The following is a 24,280-nucleotide window of genomic DNA, read 5'->3' on the forward strand; positions in this document are numbered from 1 at the left end:
GGCTTTTCATTTCTTTTCATGGCATTCACTGCTAGGCACGTCCTGATCAACTTCATGTGGTTTTTTTCCTTGATGTTTTCCTATTGGATATTACTTGATTAAAATCTGCTTCAAACTGCCATCTACTAGTGCGGAGGAATGTTGTGTTGACTTGTGGTCATGGGCACACTCAGCCGGCTGCCCTCATCAAGTGATTTAACCTTTGTTCCTCAAACAAGAAGTATTTAAAAACCAAAAAGTTGGAAGTTGAAAATTGGATCTTAGACTAATAAGAAACCTCTTTCTAGTTTGGTCAAGACTTAGTTTTAACCCTAAAAGTCCTCTGAGACTGTCATTTAGTTTGGTAGAGGAGCAGAAAGGAGCTGGGAGAAGCTGAAGGCAGTATGTGCAGCTCGTGTGGCTTATCCAAGGTCTGAGGAAGAAAGAGCTCCTTTCTTTGGAGCATCGTTTAGACTGGAAATGAGGAACAATTCCTTCCCCAAAGGGTGCTCAGGCATTGGAACAGGCTGCCCAGGGCAGTGCTGGAGTCACCGTCCCTGCAAGTGTTCACACCCCGTGTAGCCGAGGCCTCAGTGCCATGGGTTAGTGGTGGCCTTGGCAGTGCTGGGGAATGGTTGGACTTGATGAGCTTAAAGGTCTTTTCCAACCTCGTTGATTCTGTGACTCTATAATCATTCCAGTAGTTTGGACCAATCCATCGGATATGACTAAGCGTTACTCTGGCAGCCTGTTCCCCATGAGGTGATGATGTCTAGGAAGATGTTCAGCAAGTTCTTCATCTCTCCATGGTGAAGATGTGACTTGTTGAAATGACGGGTTGAAAGCCTTGCCCTACAATCTGGGTTTGTTGCTGTGTTCACTCCCTTGTTCTCTTCCAAGTTAGATCTCCCATAACCTTTCCTGGACGTGTGTATCTGTGCATTTTATAACCAGCCATAAGCTGTTGGGTGATGAGCTCTTATGGTAAGGGTTTTGTTTTTGCGATCATAGGATAAAACCATGTAGAGGAGATGACCGTCTGAGTGATGGCAGCATAGCGATGTATTGTTATAAATCTTTTTAAGCAGATCACTCTTATTGTGGGGAGCACTGACATCCAGTTGAACTTACCTCCATTCATCTTTTATGAGGAGTGAAAAAACATTGCTATTTCCTGCCTAGGAAATAATTCACTTTCTGCTTTTTCTGAAGAACGGGTGCTTTAATGAGGTGTCTGTCAGCAAGACTTAATTACTGTTAAATTCTTTGAACATTAGTATTCTGTAACTGGTTCTGTGTGAAATGGAGTTTCATTTGTCAAATGCACATAAGGGCATTAGTTTGGTACAGTTGGCGTTAAATGAGAGAAGCAGCAGTTGTTCAGGGTTGCCCTGTTGCTACTACTGATGTGCAAGATGTTGGAGGGTGTTGTGCTAGTCTGAACCAGTGCTGCTTTGTCCTGTCTGCAGTTGTGTGTGAGGACACCGCGAGGAAGGTGTATGCAGCATCACAGCTGCATCTGCATTAATGCCTTTGGATGTTTCACCTTGAGTAAGCAGTTACTCGCATTGGCTCTTCAGGATTAAAGGGAGATGAGCATGTTACCTGGTCCCCTCTCACCCAGCGATTTCCAAGTTGTCTTCCTGTTTGAGTTTTCATTTTACTGCACTAAAACCCTGAAGCTTTCACAATGTTATCTCTAGCCTGTTAACATGGAATCACAGAGTGGTTTGGGTTGGAAAGGACCTTAAGATCAACTAGTTCCAACCCCCTGCCACGGGCAGGGACACCTTCCACTAGAGCAGGTTGCTCCAAGCCCCTGTGTCCAACCTGGCCTTGAACACTGCCAGGGATGGGGCAGCCACAGCTTCTCTGGGAAAAGTCTGTGCCAGCGCCTCAGCACCCTCACAGGGAAGAGCTTCTGCCTCAGAGCTCACCTGAACTTCCCCTTTTTCAGTTTGAACCCATCACCCCTTGTCCTATCACTACAGTCCCTGATGAAGAGCCCCTCTCCAGCATCCTTGTAGCCCCCTTCAGGCACTGGAAGCTGCTCTGAGGTCTCCACGCAGCTTCTCTTCTACTGTGTTTTCCTCATATGCTCAAATAACTTGCATTGTGTTTGCTCAGCAGAAAACTGTGCAGTTTGGATGTTGTAGGGACAAAACTTTGTCTAGTGTGCATTGCTCTAAGAAAATAATCCAAAATGTAAGCCTCAAACAGTGAATGAATTCTGTTGGGTGCTGTTCACAGTAAGTATTCAGAAAGAAGTGTTGTTCAAAGCATTCAGGAAGGTGCATTTTCCAAATGGGAGTTAGAGTTTTCTAGTTTCTGTTAGTGTTTGCTCCAGGTTCTAGGGGTCCTAGAAGGAGAATTCATAGGTATAACTGAGCTTTCTTGCAGGCTGGATTATGTTTTAGAGCACCATATAGGTGTAACTTGTTACTTCAAAGAGAGTTGCGTCTCCAGCCAGCACAGACTTACCAATAAATAAATAGCTAGTGCTTTGACTGAGTCAGGAGGGGACCTGTCTGTGTTATGGTGGGGACGAGGCTGACAGGACTCAGACCCAGAGGTTGGCCTCTTGCAGCACAGCAGGAGGTAGATGCTGCTGGGAAGCCTGGCATGTTTCTTTAGGCTGTTTGGGGGGTAAAAATGGAGCACAGGCATCTCTGTGGGATAGCTCAGGAGACACCGGGTCATGTGTCTTGTGGAGGTCTTGTTGGAGGGGATGAATGATGGTACCTATTAGAAAGCTGGAGAGGGCAGGAAAGCAGTAAGGTGCACTGTGCTGCTGCCTCGTGCTTCCTTCTCAAGGAGATGATGCAGTTTGAGTGTGGTTTGGGCTGTTGTAGTGTCTTCAGGGCCAGTGAAAGAAATGGCTCCCCCAGGTGCTGGCAGCATCTTTGTTGGGTTAGTGCTAAGCACAGCCCTTTCTTGCTCCATGTACAGGTCTGGTGCTGCTGTTTTCTGCTGTTAGTCAACAAACCAACCCCTGGATTTGGGTAAACCTTTGCTCTGCTGTGGGTGGTGATTGCTGTTACAGATTGTGAGGTTCTCCAAGTTTAGTTCTGTTGCTGCTGCTCTTACTCAGTGGGAGTGTGATGAAGCAAGGCCCGGATGGGTTTGGTAGTGAGCATGGTCAAAACCTTTCATCTTGCCTTCGTTCTGTGATGAAGAGGAAGGGGAAAGCAAGGTGAAGAGGCCACACGGTCAGGTGTGTTTGCATCTAGTGTTAGAGATCGTGCTGAGTAACTGAACCTTCCAGTGGACTGGAATGGATATTGGCTACTGTGAGCTGCATTTGCATTTCGGTTTTTCCTGACCTACTTAATGTAAATGGACATAATAAATTATCATCCATATGGATTCTGTTACGCTCTTCTACCCAAGACTAATTTTTCTGTTTGAATCTAATGGCAATGTTTTGGTTGGGAGAAAATCACAGACTCTGAGAATGGTTTGGGTTGGAAGCTCATCCAGTCCCACCCCCCTGCCACGGGCAGGGACACCTTCCACTAGAGCAGGTTGCTCCAAGCCCCTGTGTCCAACCTGGCCTTGAACACTGCCAGGGATGGGGCAGCCACAGCTTCTCTGGGAAAAGTCTGTGCCAGCGCCTCAGCACCCTCACAGGGAAGAGCTTCTGCCTAAGAGCTCATCTCAATCTCCCCTCTGGCAGGTTAAAGCCATTCCCCTTGTCCTGTCCCTCCAGGCCCTTGTCCAAAGCCCCTCTCCAGGTTTCCTGGAGCCCCTTTAGGCACTGGAGCTGCTCTAAGGTCTCTCCAGAGCACAGCAGAGGGGCAGAATCCCCTCCCTGACCTGCTGATCACGCTCTGGGGGTGCAGCCCAGCACACGGGGGGGTTCTGGGCTCAAGCACACACTGAAACCGGGTTCTGGGGAGCTTCTCCTCACCCAACACCCCCCTCCCTGATGTTATTTAAGTTTATGCCCCCTCCCCTTCCCATTTTTACCTGCTTTCAGATGCTGGTGGAGGCTGAAGGATGCCTATGAGTGAGGAGGTTTAGTGTGGCAACATGGTCAAAGAAGGAGGGAGAGGACTAGAAGTGAACAGCAGGGTAGTTATTCTGATTGCACATGGCAAGTATCTAATGCTTTGTCAGGGGTTGTACTCACCTATGTTTCTGTTGGGCTTTTCTTCATCCCTGTGCCGCAGTCAGTGCTGTGCACTGCCCTGGAGACAACCTGCTGCCTCATCTCCTCCCTACGCCTTGAATGGAACATTGGATGATGGGCTTAATCATAATTGTGAATGAAATCTTGGCATTAGGAAAACTTCTTTCTTGAAGCTCCACACAAATTGTGACAGAGAATCTTAATCTGAGGTTTTACATTATAAATTATCAACTCTATAGCGTAATGCAGATGAGATACTTCTGATCAGTAGACCAAAAGGCTTATGTTGATGTAATGGCTGAGGGACCTGGGGTTGTTTAGTCTGGAGAAGAGAAGGCTCAGGGGGGACCTTCTCGCTCTCTGCAACTGCCTGGCAGGAGGATGGAGCCAGGAGGGGGCTGGTCTCTGCTCCCAAGGAACAAAGGATGGGACAAGAAGAAACGGCCTCAAGCTGCACCAGGGCAGGTTTAGATGGAGCTGAGGAACAATTCCTTCCCCAGAGGGTGCTCAGGCATTGGAACAGGCTGCCCAGGGCAGTGCTGGAGTCACCGTCCCTGCAAGTGTTCACACCCCGTGTAGCCGAGGCCTCAGTGCCATGGGTTAGTGGTGGCCTTGGCAGTGCTGGGGATGGTTGGACTGGATGATCCTAAAGGTCTTTTCCAACCTGGTTGATTGTTATTTTCTATGTATTAATGTGATTTCAGGGCAAAGGGGTAGCTCTGTTTCTGGCTACAGTATCCCTTGAAGAAGACGGCCTTCTAAGTTGAAATCTTGTTCATGAGAATTATGAATCATTGAATGTGGTAAAGACTTATACTGTGCAGTTTTAAGAGCAATCCATGCTGGTTTAGGGTGGATTTACACAGATTACACAGTCTTCTTCACATCTGTGGCTAGATGTGGGTAAGTTACCCTGATGTTTCCTGTAGAAGCGTTTGCTTTGTAAGCAGAAATAGGTGGTGGTGGGACCTGCTGAATCTGATTCTCCTGTCTGGGTCATGGCACTGCAAGTGTCAAGATAGCTGGTGTTCCATTTAGGGGAGGGATCAGGCCCTTCTCAGTGCAGAAAGCTTACACACACGTGAGAAAACAAAGCACAACCCATTCTTTTGATGGGGGGATCAATGGTACGAATCCTTCATGGGCAGTACTAGGCTGATCTTGGTGAACTGGCGGCTGACCTGGAGGTGGTGGTTTGGGGTTGACAGTAGCCCTGGGTGCAGACATAAAGACCATCAGACCACAGTGTCCTGATGCCAGTTATTGGCAGTGTTAGAAGTCTCAGCTGAATCCAGTTTGGCACTGAAAGTGTGCTGCTTCTGGTCTTTGCTATAAAAATGCTGGTCTAAAAATAACCTGACGTACAGGGATGCTGAGAGCAGGGGAGTGGGTGAAGAAGTGGTGCATGGAACACAGGCACAGCGACTGGTGGCAGAGACGGTGTCACACAGTAATGCTGATCGCACTGAGCGGGGCCAAGGCAGGCAAGTTTTGCACAAGGTAATAATTCCATTGTAAGAGGAGAAGGAAGTAAGAAAACTGAGACTTGTAGATAGACATTGAACTCTTCTATAAACCTGCCGGCGGCTGGGCTGGTGCTTTTCAAAGGGTATGTGCAATAAAAGCCCAAATAGCAGTTGGGTGAGGAGTATTACACTCCAGATATGAAATCCTGTAGTGTAACAGCTAAGCCAGGTTGTCCTTGTGCAGGTCCTGTTAGATATTGGAATTAGGACTGCAGAGACACTAAAAAGCCATTGCATTTCTGTTTAATGAGGTGCTTGCCTCATTTAAAATGACAAAAAATCCCAAGCAACTTGAGATATAGCTGTCTAATGCTAGAAATGAGGGCATCTTCTTTGCATGGGGCTTATCACCCCTCCTCGGGAGAAGGATATCCAGTTATTGTATACTTTCCATTCCTAGGTCTTCCCAAGTGCCATTCTGAATGACATTCCCCACATTCTTTCCTTTGCTGGAAGGAGCTGCTCGAGCCAGGAGGTTGGGAGGCACATTGGAAACGGGGAGATAGCCTCGTGAACTGACGCCTGAGCTTTCCCTTCCAGCTCTGCCGAGGGTATTCCCAGTGTGATATCGCCCAGTCCGAGGCGTTTGATAGGGACATCTAATCCTTCTTGCTGCCTTTTTGTCCCAGTAAGAAGCATCTTCAGTGTCTACATTCACAACTTTGAAAGAGGAGCAAGTTAAGGCTATATTTAAATGAAAGGGGGGAAAAAAAAGCAAGGCAGCATATTCTTGGCAATAATTTCAGCTTTTGCTGTAAACTGTCTACATTCCCTGGGGGATGAGGTCTCCCTTTGTGAAAATCTGTTCTGGATTCAGTCTGTTTGACAATTTCTCTGTGTGACTCCCTTCCGTTTCGTGTTTTGGTGATGGAAATGAGCAGTGTCTGCTTCTAGGTACTGGGATTGTATTTTCTTTCTTTATAAATCCAAATAACCTCTTAAGTATACTGGGGACAGATGAGGCTTGAATTCCTCCTATTGCAACACAAGGTGTTCTCTGTTCTACACTGTAAATATTTATCTCTTGTCAAAGCAGAGCAGTTACTATTGGGAACTGATCTGGCATGCGACAAGGTTTTCCTTAAGGAATTTGTTTCCTTTTATTTACAGTGTTATCGTATATTTAAATTCCAGGGCCTCAGTGTATAGCTCTGAGGCTTGTTCTTAACACTGGCAACACAAATTGAAAGCAGCACAGCCTCTGAATACAGCTAAATGAATTCCGAGCATATGCTGTAGCCAACCAACAAGTGTGGGTGTGAAATTCAAGCAAACACAGGAAAAGGTACTAATGTTTTCCTGCAGCTACAGGAGGACTCCTAAATGAGGAGGGCTTTCTGGGCAGTAGGGAATGGGCTTCCAGTGCGCTGCTTGGGGTGGCTGTGACGGAAAGAGCGTGTTTTGGGCATAGGTGTTTGACTATCTGGCATTCTGCAGTCGCTTGTCTCTTCTCCTGCTCTTCATGGGGCTCTTCCCTCCTAGAGCAGGCCCTCACAGACCCTTTGTGTGCCTTCGTGTAGCCTCCCTGGCAGCAAATATGCTTTGTCATAACCTTTCTTCAGGAGCTTCAGTGCTGGGAGCTTTACTGAGCGATGGCTTGTTAAATTGCTGTTGTGTTTACCCCAGGTACAGAGCTTTTGGAGAGTTGCAGGGTGCTTTAAGCTCTGCAGTGGCTCTTACATTCCTGGGTAAATGATTTCTCTTGTATTGTGCCATATGTGGGAGGCTTATTCAGCCTGGAAAGGGCTGGTTTGTTGGTTTTTACATCTGCCTAGCTTTAGCACATAGCTGGGTTTCGATGCTGGCAATGGCTGAGTTTCTCTGGGCTCTCAGCTGACTTCCCTGTGTACTTTGTCTCAGCGGAGAAGCCGAGGGCTGTCAAGTAGGTATCCTCATTGGAGTACTTTTTCCCCCCCCCTCTTTTAGGAAACAGGCTCCTTGAATAAGTTAGTGAAGCTGAATTCAGTCCCTGCCACAGTAGGGAAGAGCCGCTTATAAATGTGCAGAGTGCATGTCTGGGGCTATATCCAAAACTGGCCTTTGAGCTTGTCTCTCTGATTCAGAGGTGATAGACAGATAAAATGAAGTGAAAATAAAGAGAAATGCTGTCTTTGGTGCTGATGTTTCAATATAGAATCATAGAATCCCAGACTGGTTTGGGTTGAAGGGACCTTAAAGCTCATCCACTTCCAGCGGGACACCTTCCACTAGAGCAGGTTGCTCCAAGCCCCTGTGTCCAACCTGGCCTTGAACACTGCCAGGGATGGGGCAGCCATATGTGTCTCTACCTATATATATTTACATATATATATTATGTATGTGTATACACATCTATACATGTGTATACACACGTATATGTACATATATGTATATACACATATGTAAATATGTATCTATACATGTATGTATATATTTATTTCACAAATATCTCTTTCACATGTATATAGATGAATCATTTCTATATTTAATCTCTTCAGATAGCTATATTTCTGCTTGGTGTGTCTCTCAAAACTTCAAGGACAACAGATGGATGTCCCAGTATCGCCTTTTAGAAACAGCTCTCCTGAGTTTATCATCTGCTGTCGAGTCACGTAAACTGCAGCTCTTGCTCTGAAGTCTCTGCCTTCAGGGGTGCATGGTTGATACAGCCTTTATTTCCTCCTCTCTGACATCTTGTGTGAAATGTGCTGTTTGTGGCTTTGGGGCAAAAAGCTCTTTCCTGGTCTGTGGAAGGATTTGTGACTGGTAGTTGATGAAGCTTTGTTAAGGGTCATTTACAGCTTCAGGTAGAGTCTTTTTATAGTATTTTTATAGAACTTCCAAATGAGGGTGCTAAAAGGTAAATGTGCAAAACTATTTGTAAATGCTGTTATATTCAATTTGGGGACTTGTTTTTTAACAGAATCCTTTGTTCATAGAATCATAGAAGGGTTTTGGTCGGAAATGACCTGAAAGATCACCGAAGCCCTCGGTGCCATGGGTCAGTGGTGGCCTTGGCAGTGCTGGGGAATGGTTGGACTTGATGAGCTTAAAGGTCTTTTCCAACCTGATTGATTCTGTGATTCTATGATCTAGTTCAGTATTTCCTTGAATGATAAGTAAAGCTGGCTTGATCAGAGGGAACTCTTCTGTCTAGTTCTGTGCTCGACTCAGTCTCTTGCTTTAAAACAGTGGAGTTCAGCAGAACTGAAGTTGCTTTTGGGTGTTCCTGGCTTCTTGCTGGAGGTGGCTGCAGATGTACATATTTACTGCCTTCTGTGCATCGGGATGTGGCAGCAGCCTCTGCTCCTTTTCACTTCATTTTATGTCCCCATTCCAGTTCAGGAACAGATCCTGACAGTCTGCTTTCCCCTGCCCCGGTGTGCTTTGCATGCAGAGCGATCTGAGGGAGCAGGGAGGCACGTTGGCTTTGCAGTGGCTGCGTGCTCTTGCTTGAATAGCTCAGATGCAGAGGAGTTATTTGGATGACCCAGCAGCGTGTGTTTGCAGCACAGAAAGACACTGGCACAGGGTGCCCAGAGAAGCTGTGGCTGCCCCATCCCTGGCAGTGTTCAAGGCCAGGTTGGACACAGGCGCTTGGAGCAACCTGCTCTAGTGGAAGGTGTCCCTGCCCGTGGCAGGGGGTTGGAACTGGGTGAGCTTTAAGGTCCCTTCAACTCAAACCATTCTCTACTGCTGTGATTTCTGTTGTGCACCATAGCTAGCTTAGCATTTCCACTGACTCCATCCAGAAAGGGCTGCAGTGTTAGCTAGCAGGGATTGCTAGCCATGGCTGTGAGGCCAATTCTTTTACTCTGGCATAATGCAACTTATTAATCATTATGTTCTTGGTAACACGAAATGCAACCAGATTAACGTTTGAAAGCAACAAACCCAAAGGTTTTGAAAGCATGTTTATTCCTGTTAATGTATTTTGGAGCAGCAGTTGTGTAGCAGGTGAAGTGAAAGGACATTCTGCACAGCAGAGCTAATGGCAGCTTAGAGAATTGTTGAGGTTGGAGAAGACCATTAAGACCATCAAGTCCAACCATTAACCCAGCACTGCCAAGGCCACCACTGAACCATGTCCCCGAGCACCACATCTACTTTTGAGTACCTCCAGAGAAGGTGACTCCAGCACTGCCCTGGGCAGCCTGTTCCAATGCCTGAGCACCCTTTGGGGAAGGAATTGTTCCTCAGCTCCATCTAAACCTGCCCTGGTGCAGCTTGAGGCCGTTTCCTCTTGTCATCTTGGAAGCTGAGTAATTCTTTGTGATATCGTAGTTGAAGCTGTTAGTGTAAAGGTTTCAGGAGGATATTTAGGAGCATGCAAAGGCGCAAAATCCCCAAATCCAGCCTAGGGAGTTAAAAAACCCTGAAGTTTGGGCTATGGCATTTGGAAAATGGAGGGAGAAGGCTGAAGAGGGTCAAACCTTGGTTTAAATGACTTTACTTGATTCTTAACGTGAAAGAGGAATGTCTTAGAGGGAAGAATAGTGTGTCTGTGCTGTTCAGTGTGTAAAGCCATAAACAGGGGTATAAATTTCACTCTAGATCATAGAAAGCTAAGAGAATTGAATCCTTGCACATCCGAGCTCGGGCTCTAAGGCTTCCTTGAGGATGCTGACTTGAAGCCTCTTGAGCTGGCGACTGACACTGTTTTAAAACCTACTTTCAAACCCCCTCATGGCAGATAGTGTATCAGTCCTTGAAATACAGCCCAGTTTTTGTGGCTTTACCACCCGGTTTCCTTCTTTCAAGGACCTATTCCAATTTGTCTTGCTGTGTTCGTGTTGTGCAAGCAGACAAAATAGGATATATAACCCGGGGTGTAAATCATCACGTAAATGGAGCTCTTCCTTTACTCCCAGTTAAATAACAGCCCTGCTGCTGGAGCAGCACCTGGGAAGTCAAGTCACACAGTTGGGTGGCTTCTGTCTCTCTAAAGACAAGTGCTTCTTCAAAGGATTTTGTCCTTTTTTGCTTCAGTGGTGTTATAAACCAACCAAACAAATAAACCCTGAGCCCAAACCGCTTCAAGTACATGTAGTTCAGTTTGTTTTTGCTTTGCTTGTCAGCTGCAAGCTTGAAATATTGACTGAAGAGCCTAGTTTTTAGTAAAGGCTGCTGTTGGTCATTAAAAATGTAACCCTACTTAGAGAGGTACAACACAGGAATTGACATCTTACTGGTGATGGAGTTGATTTTCTATTCTGGCCGTGTATGTGGCTCCAGAGTGGGATTTGTGAGTTCAAAATGGAGCAAATGGAAAACCTGGAATCCCTGCAGATATAAAGCATGTGTTTACTTGGGGATTGCTGCCCGTTTGGTTACCAGCAGATTTGTGCTTGAAGTATCAGCAGAGGGGCCGCGTAGCTCTGTCGGCTTCCAGCCAGTCCCCCTTATCGTATCACTCCATGCCCTTGTCAAAAGCTCCTCTCCAGCTTTCTCGTATCATTCTAGCTCCCATTTAAAGGTTTCTTAATGCCAAAAAGAGCTGTTGACTTAGCTGCTAGTGCTCCATGTTACCCGCATTTCAGTGTTTGACTGCCAGCTCTGTCATGCTGTTACAGGTGTATGTCAACATCACTTTTCATATGCTGATGAGGAGAGGAGGGGAGGTTTTCCCAACAAATAACACAAAAAGGTTATATTGCACTTTACCTTTAAAGTTGTGTTTTTATTTTCCTGTTCAGCGCAGTATCCTTTGTGCGTATATGTAAAATCTGGGTTTAAGTGATGCCCTGCTTAAGATCCTTTGAGTAAGAAGATATGCAAATACATAATGCACTACAGTTATACGCTGGGGAGATTGAGGTGAGCTCTTAGGCAGCAGCTCTTCCCTGTGAGGGTGCTGAGGCGCTGGCACAAGGTGCCCAGAGAAGCTGTGGCTGCCCCATCCCTGGCAGTGTTCAAGGCCAGGTTGGACACAGGGGCTTGGAGCAACCTGCTCTAGTGGAAGGTGTCCCTGCCTGGGGCAGGGGCTTGGAACTGGATGAGCTTGAAGGTCCCTTCAACCCAAACCACTCTGGGATTCATATGATTGTATGATTTTTATTGGCTGTAGGAAAACAGAGGCACATTAAAAGAAGAAATGGAAGAGTGACACCACAAGTTCATGAGGACTGTGGTCTGGATTGCTGTGTTGCTGTGGAAACCGGAGTGTTTTGGTAACAGTATTAGCATTCAGTGCAAGGCAGAAGCAGTCAAACATACCAAAATGTAAACTGCAGCTCCTGTGATGCTCTGTTTTGTGGGTGAGGGTGTGCTGTTGTCTCATGAGCTGGGCAGTCGCCCACATGAGGCCTGCAAGCTTTCCTGCAGTGGGTATTTGCACTCACAGCCCTGTTTCTGTGGGACAGGCTTATGGGAGGTGGAATTTGGGAGGAAAAGGGGATGTGTGTATGAATAGTGGTAGCTGGTGGGCAGTTCCTGTTAGCGGCTGCATTAATAGCTGTTTTTCACAGGAGGTGTGTGGCATCTAGATGTAGAAAATGGCACCGGTGTTGTCCTCAAACAGAAGAGCTTTCTGGGGGTTAACAGTGAGTGTTTAAGCCACGTAACTGGGGCATGAAAAAGCATCATGAAGACCTGAGCTAAGTGGTTCCTCCCAAGACATGGCTGGGCAAGGCTGGGTGAGCAGGCATGGAGGTATGGAGGGAGCCTTCTGTCTGCAAGGGAGGTGAGCTCCTGTGCTGCGTATGGGGAGGTGGAGGTGGTGGACCAGGGCTGAGACCTTCAGGGGTGAGCCAGGTGAGCCTATGGAGCAGTGGGAGAGTCCAGGGAGAAGAATGTGTTTGAATCCTGGGTTCAGTTCTGGGCCCCTCACTGCAAGAGAGACATTGAGGTGCTGGAGCGGGGCCAGAGAAGGGCACCGGAGCTGGTGCAGGGCCTGGAGCACAAGTGTGATGAGGAACGGCTGAGGGACCTGGGGGGGTTTAGTCTGGAGAAGAGAAGGCTCAGGGGGGACCTTCTCGCTCTCTGCAACTGCCTGACAGGAGGATGGAGCCAGGAGGGGGCTGGTCTCTGCTCCCAAGGAACAAGGGATGGGACAAGAGGAAACGGCCTCAAGCTGCTCCAGGGCAGGTTTAGATGGAGCTGAGGAACAATTCCTTCCCCAAAGGGTGCTCGGGCATTGGAACAGGCTGCCCAGGGCAGTGCTGGAGCCACCGGCCCTGCAAGTGTTCACACCCCGTGTAGCCGAGGCCCTCAGTGCCATGGGTTAGTGGTGGCCTTGGCAGTGCTGGGGAACGGTTGGACTGGATGAGTTTAATGGTCTTTTCCAACCTGGTTGATTCTCTGATTCTAAGCTTGCATCATGCAACTGATGTTGGTCTGTGCTGTCAGCGTGACACCACTTGTTGGGGTTTTGTTGGTGTTTTTTTCTCCTCTTCCAGAAACACTGGGATACCCATGTTGCAGAATAAACCCCCCAACCCCTTGTAATGCCTCTCCTTCCATGTCACCTATTTTTTCAGTGGGTAGCAGAGGGCTAAATGTCCACTTGAAAATGATGCAACAGCTTGTTTGTGGAGACCTTGAGGCATGTTTCTTTCCAAGAGCATGACAAAGGTCAGAGCCTAAAAAGCACAGTGGTGCTGGTAGGTGGGAACAGGCAGGTTCTCATCCTGTGCTGAACACCAGGGTAGTTGAGAACATGGACAATGAAGTTTCTGGTCCAAACTAGCACTGCACTGAAGTCAGTTCCAAAAGAGACTTGGGGAAATGTTTTACTAGACAAAAGAACTACGTGTCAGGGTTGCTTTAGACTTAATTATTTTTCATGGTAATCAGATAGCATTCAATTAAATAAAGGGGAAAAAAAGAACTGGACTAGCTTTAAACAATGTTTGCTCTTGAAAGAAAATGTCAATATTCTTTTTGGAAGTTAATGAAATAACTCGCAGTGATTGATGACACATGTACTCAGCTATTTTGTGCTGGTAGAGCAGATGGGTTGGGCACAGCGAGTGACCACGAATTGTGATGCTTTGTCAGAAGGAACAAGAAGTTCAGATGTGGGTTGTAGCAGTTGAAGTACAGTAGGGGCTGTTCAGGCTGGAGAAGAGAAGCTGTGTGGAGACCTCAGAGCAGCTTCCAGTGTCTGAAGGGGGCTACAAGGATGCTGGAGAGGGACCTTCATCAGGGACTGTAGAGATAGGACGAGGGGTGATGGGTTCAAACTGAAACAGGGGAAGTTCAGGTGAGCTCTGAGGCAGAAGCTGTTCCCTGTGAGGGTGCTGAGGCGCTGGCACAGACTTTTCCCAGAGAAGCTGTGGCTGCCCCATCCCTGGCAGTGTTCAAGGGCAGGTTGGACACAGGGGCTTGGAGTAACCTGCTCTAGTGGAAGGTGTCCCTGCCCATGGCAGGGGGTTGGAACTGGATGAGCTTTAAGGTCCCTTCAACACAAACCAGGCTGGGATTCGATGTTTTCACTGTAGTTTCCCCTACCTATGTATGAGGATTTGAAAAACCACCCCAGGTAAAGAATGGTGAATTGTGCATTTTTCCTAGTTGAGAAAGCTGAGCTGGAGTGAAAACGTGGTTGGCAACTTTGCTTATCAGTTGTTATCCAAAACTAATTACCTAAAGGTGTTGGGTTTTTTTGTCTATATCAAGCTGTTTTAAAAGGGAAAGAAAGATTGTGTGTGCACAAGCAGTTGGAGAAAATAAGACTTGTTTTGAAAGCTGCATTATTCATAGAATCCCAGACTGGTTTGTGTTGGAAGGGAGCTTAAAGCTCCTCCAGTTCCAACCCCCTGCCACGGGCAGGGACACCTTCCACTAGAGCAGGTTGCTCCAAGCCCCTGTGTCCAACCTGGCCTTGAACACTGCCAGGGATGGGGCAGCCACAGCTTCTCTGGGCACCCTGTTCCATGTGACTGAAACTTCTAATTTGCACTAGTTTAGGGGGATCTTATTGTGTTGTGGGAGTCTGTGTTTAGATCACAGACACCAAAAGGAAGCTTGAGGTGCTTCTGAGTTTGCAATGGGAATGGTTTCGTTGGTGTGAGCATCCTGCCTGCTGGTCACGCACAGTCTTCTGGCACTGAATTGTTGTTGAGGGGGTTTTGATTAACAAGAATTTACCATTTTTGTTCACTTCTTAGTCAAGTATTTGAGGTTTGAGGGGTTTTTTTGTGCTTCTGAATTCTCGTAACTGTGATCTACAAGGAAGGGATGAAGAAATGAGGTGGAGGTTCTCCATAAGCTCCCTGTATTCTTTTACCTTTGGTCAAGCACTGCTTTCAGCTCTCTGATTTGAGCTCTTTCCCATGTGGAAATACTAGGATGGAGGCAAAACATGGGATGAGGGAAGAAGAGGGCTTCAGGAAAAGCCAAGATGGTGGATTTTTATAGGTAACTGCCCAATTTGTACCATCTCCTCCAAGGCTTCGGAAGCAGCTGGAGCAGGCTCCTGAGGCAGACTTCTCTGCTTTCTGCCTCCCACATGGATCCATCTGTGAGACTGCTTGTTCTTGCTGCTCTTGCTGCGAAACTGGATCGAGCTCAGAAGCATCCTGCTCCTTCAGACCCTCTGCCAGAGCCTTGCTAGTTAAGAAGGGCTCCGGAATCCTGCAACTCTACATATTCCCAGGTTTTTATACGCAGGCAGTTGCATTTCTGAATCTGCAGCTATTCCATGTTCCCACTTGACTCTAAAACAGTTTTTCCAAGCTGTTGCCCACTCGAGAAAGTGGAGCTCCCACAGAGTGAACATGAGGTGGTATTTCCAGATTTACTCATGTTCCTAAAGGTGATCTTGTGTTCAGAGTCCTGGATTGTGCATTGGAGGATTTAGGTCCACTCATCAGCCGCTTGGTTGTCCCCAAAGCCTTGGTTTTTTGCTTCCATGTGGATTTGAGATGCCTTCAATGCTGCTTCAACAGCAATACTTAGCAAGGTCTAAAAATAGGGAAGATACCAGTAGATCCCCTTTTCATCTGTCCAGCTAGTAGTGTCATATCTGGGGAAGTAGAAATGATGTTAATACTTTGTGTATTCCTGGCAATGAAGGGCCACAGAAACTTCTGGGGTTTCATGGTGTCCACCAGAAGATCTAATGTTCTTTTTAGGACATGGAGGCATCTTTATGTACATCTTCATCTACAGCTTTCAAAGCAGCTGTAACTGTTGGTTGTGGTGGTGATTTACAAAAGTATCTGTAGATGGTAGGAGGGATTTGAAGCAGAATATGCAGAAAGTATACTTATAGAATCCCAGCCTGGTTTGGTTTGGAAGGGACCTTAAAGCTCATCCAGTTCCGACCCCTGCCACGGGCAGGGACACCTTCCACTAGAGCAGGTTGCTCCAAGCCCCTGTGTCCAACCTGGCCTTGAACACTTCTAAGTAGAGTCATAGAATCAACTAGGCTAGAAAAGACCTGTAAGATCATCAAGTCCACTGAGGAGAACTTAGACTTCTGCTCAGGGCAAGCTCTAATGGTGGCATTATGTGTTAGTTTAACATGGAAATGGGTGAAGAAGTCTTCAGCTGTACTGAAATACCAGTGTCCCCTGTGCCTCTACTGAAATATCAGTTTGGGTTAGTATCTCATCATGTGGATTGACACCACTGAAGTGGAAGGACTGCCACCAGAGAGCAGTTGGAGTTGGTGACTTTACTTCAAAACCCAACTAAACAGAGCATGGGAAAGGCAGCCTTACTTACGAGAGCTGTGTGCTCAGGCCATTGTAGTGGAGTATTTCTTGACAGTAAGAACCAAAAGGAGCTGAAACTGTAGAAAGTGATTTTTCTTGGCTGTTTTATGAAGAATTTCTGCTACACATAATGTCTTCTATGTATGTTTCTACCCTTGAATAGCTGGGGGTTAGTTCCATGTTAATAAGGTGGCTCACAGCTAGTTACTAGTGTTGTGCCATTTGTGGCTGGTGTTCATTTTGTTCTCATACAAGCCATGCATGTATAGCACTGCTTAACAAGCCACTGCCTAAAATAAAGCAGGATTGCTCCAAAAACAACTACCAGGGACTGTCTAGCAATGTATTATAGCCTTCCCTGAAGGAACTGTGTAAATACAGAGTAAGTATTGGTTATTCTTGAAGTCTTAATGCACATAGACTGTAATTTAACACTTAGGACAAATGTGGTTAGAGAGAGAATCTCTTTCCGAACATTATAGCGTACAGAACCTGTCACAAAGTTGAAATGTTTAGTGTGAGCATATAAGCAGTAAATGTTCACAGCGTGTATCTGAAAGTGGAAGTTGAAGGGAGAGGCAGAAACACACTATTTGTTCTGCTCTTGGCTGCCATGCGAGAATAGCACTTGTAATGGTTGGCATTGAAATGTCAGCATTTGCTAAACAAATGTACTGTGTTTTAATTCCTTGAAGCACTGGGTAATGCTTCTGTATTTCTCAGATGGTACATTTGAATCATTGTGTGGAGCTCTTGATCTTAAAGGTAAGAACCCCTGGGAGTGTTACTGCAAGATAAGAGCATGGAGAAAACAAGCAGCAAAGATGGGATGCCCCAGTAATAAGGGCCAGACTGGTCAGTCTGGATCTGTGCTAACTGTGTGAGAAGCTGTTTGTAACAGCTATCAGGTTGGGGTTTCTGTTTAATTATTAGTTACACAGTTCTAACTGTAACGAAGGCTTCAGCTACTCAGACTCTGCTCCCTGTTCTTCTGTGTGGGTGCCTGAGTGCTGTGTAGATACTTCCAGTTGCATTTTCTTAATGAATGCAGGTGTACTTACACTTGTGTGGAAACCTAAGGAAGAGTTTGCTGTGAGATCTCAGTGCAGTGTAGAAAGTCGTAAGGAGTAAAGTGTTCTGCAGGATGGGACTGTCACATCCCAGAGTTGGCTGGATTTGGTGACTGTAGAGTGGGGTGTTATTTTGTCTTTAAAGGTACTTCGATTGCCACGTTCTCCAGCACCATCCAAGATGTACCTTGGGGGGCATTTCACAAGAGGACATGCATGTGGTGACACCCCTCTGAAACGCTCTCCTGTGAGCCAGTGACTTGTCTTGTAAAGAAACACTTGGTGTTTGTCCTCTTTCCTAAGGAGTCTGTCCATTTGCTTTTGGAGTTCAGGCACTCTTGCATGTCACAGTGCAGCTAAGAAGGAGCATGTGATGCTCTCTGCTTCAGCTTGCCACACAAAGCATCTCTTCTGATATCTTTCTTCCCTTCTGTGTCCACCCAAACCGGACAAAGAGTGGGAAAAACTTCTTGCTCTGAGAGAAATGGATGGAAAACAAAGGGATTGGTGACTTCTCTGTCGTGATTCTGCATCAGCGTAATATCCTTAAGTCATGTTCTGCTTCACCTGCATGAGGAATTTGTACCAGAGACAGAAATGCTGCCTACAGAGACCTACAACTCTTTGAGAGGATGATGATGTTTGAGCCTTGCAAATGTGTTTTCTGAGAGAGGTCTGGTTTGAGAATCCCTGGAACTGTAGGAAAACGTGTGGGCAGTGCTCATGAAGCTTGGTCTCCAGGGGCAGAGTCAGGGAAGCCGTATTGTGCTGGAGAAGCAGAAGTTGAAGTGATCGTGTCAAAGGGTTGCGTCGGATCCTCAGCACTGTTGCTACTGGTCTTGTCAACTTGCAGAGCGGTGGCTCTGGAGACATGGTCCCTAGAGAGAAGAATCAGCCCCGGAGACTGTTTCACACTCTCTCTGCACTAAATAAAGGTGCAGGAAATCATTTTGTGGTCACGGTACATTATTATTGCTTTCGAACAGCTATATGCCTTTGCCTTGTCTCCTCCTCCTTTCATATATAGATCCTGTATTGGCAGTGTTTTATAAACAAGCACTGCAAAGCAAAGGCAGCTTTTTTTTGTTCCTCTGGCTAAACTTTGGGGTCTGCTGTCCAAGATTTAACCACTAGCTGTCCATAGGTGTGAGTCTGTGCAATGCATGGACATGCTGCAGCATCGGGTTGTTTGCCGGCTGTGTGGTGCGGGTAGGAAGCCAAGCAAGCACCAGGATGGTGTCATCGGCTTACACGGAGCATGTGGGATTAAACTTAATACTGTTTGTGCCTGTTAATACAGGAAGGAACCTAATACCTTGGTTGATTTTTCTTTTTTTGGGGGTGTGTATGATGGAAATCATCTTGTTATCAGAATTTAATCTGCAGTGTCAGGCAGAAGGATCATACAATCCCAGACTGGATTGGGTTGGAAGGGACCTCAAAGCCCCTCTCCAGGTTTCCTGGAGCCCCTTTAGGCACTGGAGCTGCTCTAAGGTCTCCCCTTCAGGAGCCTTCTCTTCTCCAGGCTGCCCCAGCCCAGCTCTCTCAGCCTGGCTCCAGAGCAGAGCTGCTCCAGCCCTCGCAGCAGCTCTTGCCTCGCTCCAGCAGCACCATGTCCCTCTTGTGCTCTTGTCCCTGGAGCTATCTTCTGTGATAATGTTTTTGGACGATGGATGTTTCCATGGCTTTTAGAGATCAATCCCCATGCTGCTGTAGCGCTGCTAAAGCAGTGCCAGGATGCAGGAGGCATTCTCCTAGCATCCTTTCTGCTGTTCTCTTCACAGAGCTGCCCTCCTAGAAGCTTTGCAGAAGACACTGCCTTTAATACTCAGGGGTCTGAAGAGCAGAAACAGCTTTCTCTGGACATAGAAATAAACTTGCAAGCAGAGCGATGAGTATAGTAGGTGTATGACTTACCCCATGTTTTGATGCATTGAATCAGCGAGCTCTTAGATTTGTTTAACTGAGGGTTTCAAGTGATCTTGTCAGCTGGCTGTAGTGTTGCCATCTGGGAGCGGTGGTGGCGCGCACTGAGAGGGCCTGCAGATGAAGCAAGCTCATTGATAGTATCCTGAAGCAACCAGCCTGGCTTGGCTTAAAACAATCCTGCAAGTTCACCATTAGGCCAAGATTTTTATCTTGGTTGAAGTACCGCAGCAATTTCAGCTCTGAAAACTAGAGCTCTGTAAATAGAGCTCGCTCATAACTTTAATGACTGGTTACTGCACATCTGTACTTGGGGCTTGTAGAGGGGCACATCTGGAATGGGCTGGGGAGGGGAAGGTGAACGTTCATACTGTCAAAACATTTGTGTGGCAGAACTGGAACGTTTCTGTTACTTATTACTAAGGCTTTCAGTAGCTGAGAAATGTGTGGAAGCAGACTTGGAAAACTGTTGGATTACTTGTATTTCCTAGTTCACATGCAGTGCTGTCTCTTAATGGCTGGCAGGATGCCCAGTGGGGAAAAAGTGGTCTTGGAAAGTGGAAGGAATAGTGCAGAACTGAGTTGTGGAGCTGTGTCATGTGTGTGGTTTTGGGGGGCAAGCCTGGTCATGGAGTTGAAGAGGATGAAGACAGGGACCTTTACAAGGGCCTGTAGGGACAGGACAAGGGGAATGGCTTGAACCTGCCAGAGGGGAGATTGAGATGAGCTCTGAGGCAGAAGCTCTTCCCTGTGAGGGTGCTGGGGCGCTGGCACAGACTTTTCCCAGAGAAGCTGTGGCTGCCCCATCCCTGGCAGTGTTCAAGGCCAGGTTGGACACAGGGGCTTGGAGCAACCTGCTCTAGTGGAAGGTGCCCCTTTGCTCTTTGTGCTTCTCTTCTAGAGTTTTTCCAGCAGGAACCAGACTTGGAAAGGTAGAAAGCTTGATCATACCAGTCCTGTTTGCTACTCCTGATTAAATAAGAGTGTGTTTTACACTCTTGCTTGTTTTAGCCTGCTATTGTACTCACTCTTTCTGCCCTGTAGTCTGAAACGTGCCATCCCCACAGCCTGTGCATGGATTCTCTTGGGCTATCCTTAGGAAGGCCTCCAGGTGAAGTGCCAAAGCTGGAATGGTCACTGTGCCACCGCTTATTGTCTGCCAAGACAATTCCCCAAGCCAACAGGCAAGCATGGGACTCGCTTGGAGACAGCGGGCAGGCTCAGTGCAACACCCCTGTGCCTCCCATCCCGCTCCCCATAGAAAACAAAGGACCTGTCTGGCCAAAACTGTTGGTGCTGAAGTTACTCATGAGAGGCTCGTGCTGCTGTAAGCAAACACGCCTCATCCCCATCACATACAGTGTGTATCTGGTTAGGAATGGGCAGGTTGCCCAAGTGGCTCATCATGGCCACGGTTTGGTCCTTGATTGTGCCTGAGGAGCTCGTGTGCCTCTGGATGATGCTGTTCCTACAGCTGTGTGTGAGGTGGTTGCTCTTGTCCTGGAAAGCAATGGGGTACAAGTAAAACAATCTCTGTTTACTCTTTTATTGTTTAATGAGGGAATTTCCTTGGAAAACCCTATAGAACTCCAAATATACCAGGCATAGGGGTAACCAGCGTTTTGCTGCTCCTCTTTTGAGAAGTGCTTTTGTGATGTAGTGGCAAAATGACAGATTTACATAAGAATTGTGGCAGATAGAGGCCTGACAGCAACTTCTGACCACTTTGGAAATGTCTCCGTGAACTGCATTTACATCAGTGCAAGTGGTGGCTGAATATTAGAATGTGATGGTGACATGAGTTGGGACATGACTGTCTGTATCCTGGGAAGGTCTGGTTTCCTTATCATAGAATCCCAGACTGGTTTGGGTTGGAAGAGACCTTAAAGCTCATCCAGCTCCAGCCCCCTGCCACGGGCAGGGACACCTTCCACTAGAGCAGGTTGCTCCAAGCCCCTGTGTCCAACCTGGCCTTGAACACTGCCAGGGATGGGGCAGCCACAGCTTCTCTGGGCACCCTGTGCCAGCACCTCAGCACCCTCACAGTTAGGACAGGGAAGAACTTCTTCCTAACATCTAATCTAAATCTACTCTTTGAGCAACGTGGTCTAATGGAGGATTTCCCTGCTTATGGCAGGGGGTTGGTCCCTTCCAACCGTAACCATTCCATAAGTGACAGTGGGTGGTAGTTAAAGTCTTTGACCTGGTTTTGCTGCCTTACTGAAAAAGAACATGACTATCTGAGCATGGTAAGACCTCTTCCAAGAATAGATGGTACAGATAAATTGTGGACAGATGCTCATTGTGCAAGCAGCAGTAGTAGTTACTATCATAATCATCCCCCGCCCAAGCAATAGTGCTGTCTTTTTGCTGGAGGTCACCACACCCTGAGATGTGCTGGTGGAGCAGTTTGGGGTGAGTGCTCCCCACTCTGCTTTGAGCAGAGTCAGCTGGATTCATTGAGATGGGTTGACTAGTTGGCTTCTGCCAGCAGGCTGACTTCATGTGTGAAGTGGGTTAGGGAGTGCTGGTGATAAACTGGTCTTGTTCTCCAAGCTGGGAGGGCATAAATGCCTTGACAGGGCAGTGAGGAACCCCAGGTACTGGCTAGGTGTCAACACGTCATCCTTGGTGTCCAGGAGAGGTTATTGATTTGTTGGGAGCCTGGAGAAGAGAAGGCTCCTGAAGGGGAGACCTTAGAGCAGCTCCAGTGCCTAAAGGGGCTCCAGGAAACCTGGAGAGGGGCTTTGGACAAGGGCCTGGAGGGACAGGACAAGGGGAATGGCTTTAACCTGCCAGAGGGGAGATTGAGATGAGCTCTGAGGCAGAAGCTCTTCTCTCTGAGGGTGCTGAGGTGCTGGGACAGACTTTTCCCAGAGAAGCTGTGGCTGCCCCATCCCTGGCAGTGTTCAAGGCCAGGTTGGACACAGGGGCTTGGAGCAACCTGCTCTAGTGGAAGGTGTCCCTGCCTGTGGCAGGGGGTTGGGACTGGATGAGCTTTAAGGTCCCTTCAACCCAAACCAGCCTGGGATTCTAGGACTTTTTGGGGACAAAGATGGGAAATAACCTATGGTTGTGAAATACTTTGGTTAAAGGACACACTTTGGTTTCATAGAATCCCAGCCTGGTTTGGGTTGAAGGGACCTTAAAGCTCATCCAGTTCCAACCCCCTGCCACGGGCAGGGACACCTTCCACTAGAGCAGGTTGCTCCAAGCCCCATCCAGCTTGGCCTTGCTGCTGTTCTAGTTTCATGGGGGTGGGCAGGGGTACACTGGGTTTCTTACTCAGTGGTTCCCCCCCGCTCCCTTTTTGATTCCTGCCTCTAATATACAGCTTAAGACTAATAGGGAATGGTGGGTTTATTTTTTCCCTTGGGGCAGTGTGAAGTTGCTTCTTAATAATCTGCTGGAGGCCTGGCTGGAGTGGGAGTGGATTTGATTGTGTGGGATTTTTTCCTTCCTGCTCCAATCCTGCTTCTTGGCACCGAGGAGTTTTTCTTTAGACTTCTTTGGGGAACAGATGCCTGAAGTACAGTTACCACTCGTACATATGGTTTGGGAAATATGGAAGCTGTTGGACCGAAGTGACTTCATCTGGTGCTGTTGGAGGCTGAGAATTAACATGCAAGTTTGGGTTTTTCAGGCTCGAGTGTGTAGTTGAAGTTTTATTGTTTAATTTTTGCTTTTGAATGCTGTGAAATATTAGGCTGCAGTTTTATGGTTATTAATCAAAATTCCATCTCTAAGTGAAAATTACTCTCTGCAACCTTGAAAGCCTAAAATAGTCTCCTAGTTTTAATCTTCTGGGGATAAATACGTTGTCTAATGTGTAATTAAATGGTTGTAAATCTTAATTCTCTAATGCAGGCATCTTTTTCTTTAATTGCAGGTTCCCATTTTGAAAGCCATTAGAAGATATTCTGCCACCCTATTGGATTACTTCTCTACAACTCAGCATGTCCCTGTGCCCTGGATTTTATAAGGTGGCCATGATTTAATCCCCACTTCCAATTTCTATGTATTGGTGAAACATTGGAGCTCTTTAGAGCTGCTGGGACTTGCGTGGAAACTGTTCCGGCTCCAATCCCTTCTCCAAAGGACTTGACGTCACCAGCAATGAGCTCCCAAAGCCATCCAGGTAAGGGCAAAACCACTTGAAATGCAGTAACAGCAGCAAAACATCACGTGTTTGTTGCATGAACAGACTTGTTGTTGGGTTCAAATGATAATCCCGTCCCTCTCCTTCTACTGCTACCTTGGTTAAATCTCTGGCTTGGCCTTTAGATGGAGAATTGGGTTGCTGTTAGCACAGTGCCAAGGAAATCCTGCCTCTTTGGGGTTCTGATTGGTGCATTTCATGTCACTGAAAGTTGGAGGTGGTTTTTGGAGACGATAACCAGATGTTCAGTTTGTTAAATCTATGCTGATGAGTCTTCATGGTCTGTAGTGTACCTCTAAGGAATGGTCATGGTTCTGCTGGTGTGCCTTTAGTGATATCTAAGGAAACTCTTTGACTTTTAAGTACCTTTTAGTAGGGAAGAATAGTCTTGATGCAACAAGAGTCAGTTGATCCATCTCAGTGTTGTCTGGGGGAGCATCCCTGATGTGTCTTGCAATTTAAGTCATGATTCATCACTACAAAACGGTGCCTTTCTGTCTGTCAAGAGGATCTGGAAGATCCTCAGTTACCTGCTTTCTTGCTTAAAGTTGCCTTCTATGTTAATGTTTAGTGAGTTTGGGGTATCTTTAGGCAGAGCTTTGAGTTTGTGCTTTGGAAGAGGAATGTTTGTTGTGCTCTCATGTGCCTGCTTTGACTGTTGCAGTTTATGGTAGAGAAGATGGCTGCGGGGAAGCAAAGTAATCCACCAACAGGCATGTGACAGGACTCAACTATGCCTTGGAGAGATTACTTTTGTGACTTCAGTTTAATCAGTTTAATAAGACTGAAGTGTTAAAAGCCAACAAACAGCTCCTAAGGTTTAAGGAACTGTGTATTTGTGGGCAAAA

General features: G+C 46.9%; 1 protein-coding gene across 13 annotated transcripts in view; it reads left to right on the plus strand.

Moving 5' to 3' along the window:
• Positions 1–24,280, plus strand: part of HDAC4 (histone deacetylase 4) — a 236,430-nt gene that overhangs the window by 5,361 nt on the left and 206,789 nt on the right. For 8 of the 13 annotated variants that reach the window (XM_030485807.1, XM_030485810.1, XM_030485798.1 and 5 more), the window contains exon 2: positions 23,163–23,411. In XM_030485807.1, coding sequence (XP_030341667.1) covers positions 23,390–23,411 — 22 coding nt within the window. In that variant the 5' untranslated portion in view covers positions 23,163–23,389. Of the gene's footprint in view, positions 1–2,189; positions 2,229–3,169; positions 3,270–6,153; positions 6,266–11,692; positions 11,787–12,964; positions 13,189–23,162; positions 23,412–24,280 lie in introns of those variants that run through there. The other 5 variants (XM_030485800.1, XM_030485805.1, XM_030485804.1 and 2 more) reach the window with 5 other exon arrangements.

This window comes from Strigops habroptila, chromosome 5 (genome assembly GCF_004027225.2).
Source record: "Strigops habroptila isolate Jane chromosome 5, bStrHab1.2.pri, whole genome shotgun sequence".
Lineage (NCBI taxonomy): Eukaryota > Metazoa > Chordata > Aves > Psittaciformes > Psittacidae > Strigops > Strigops habroptila.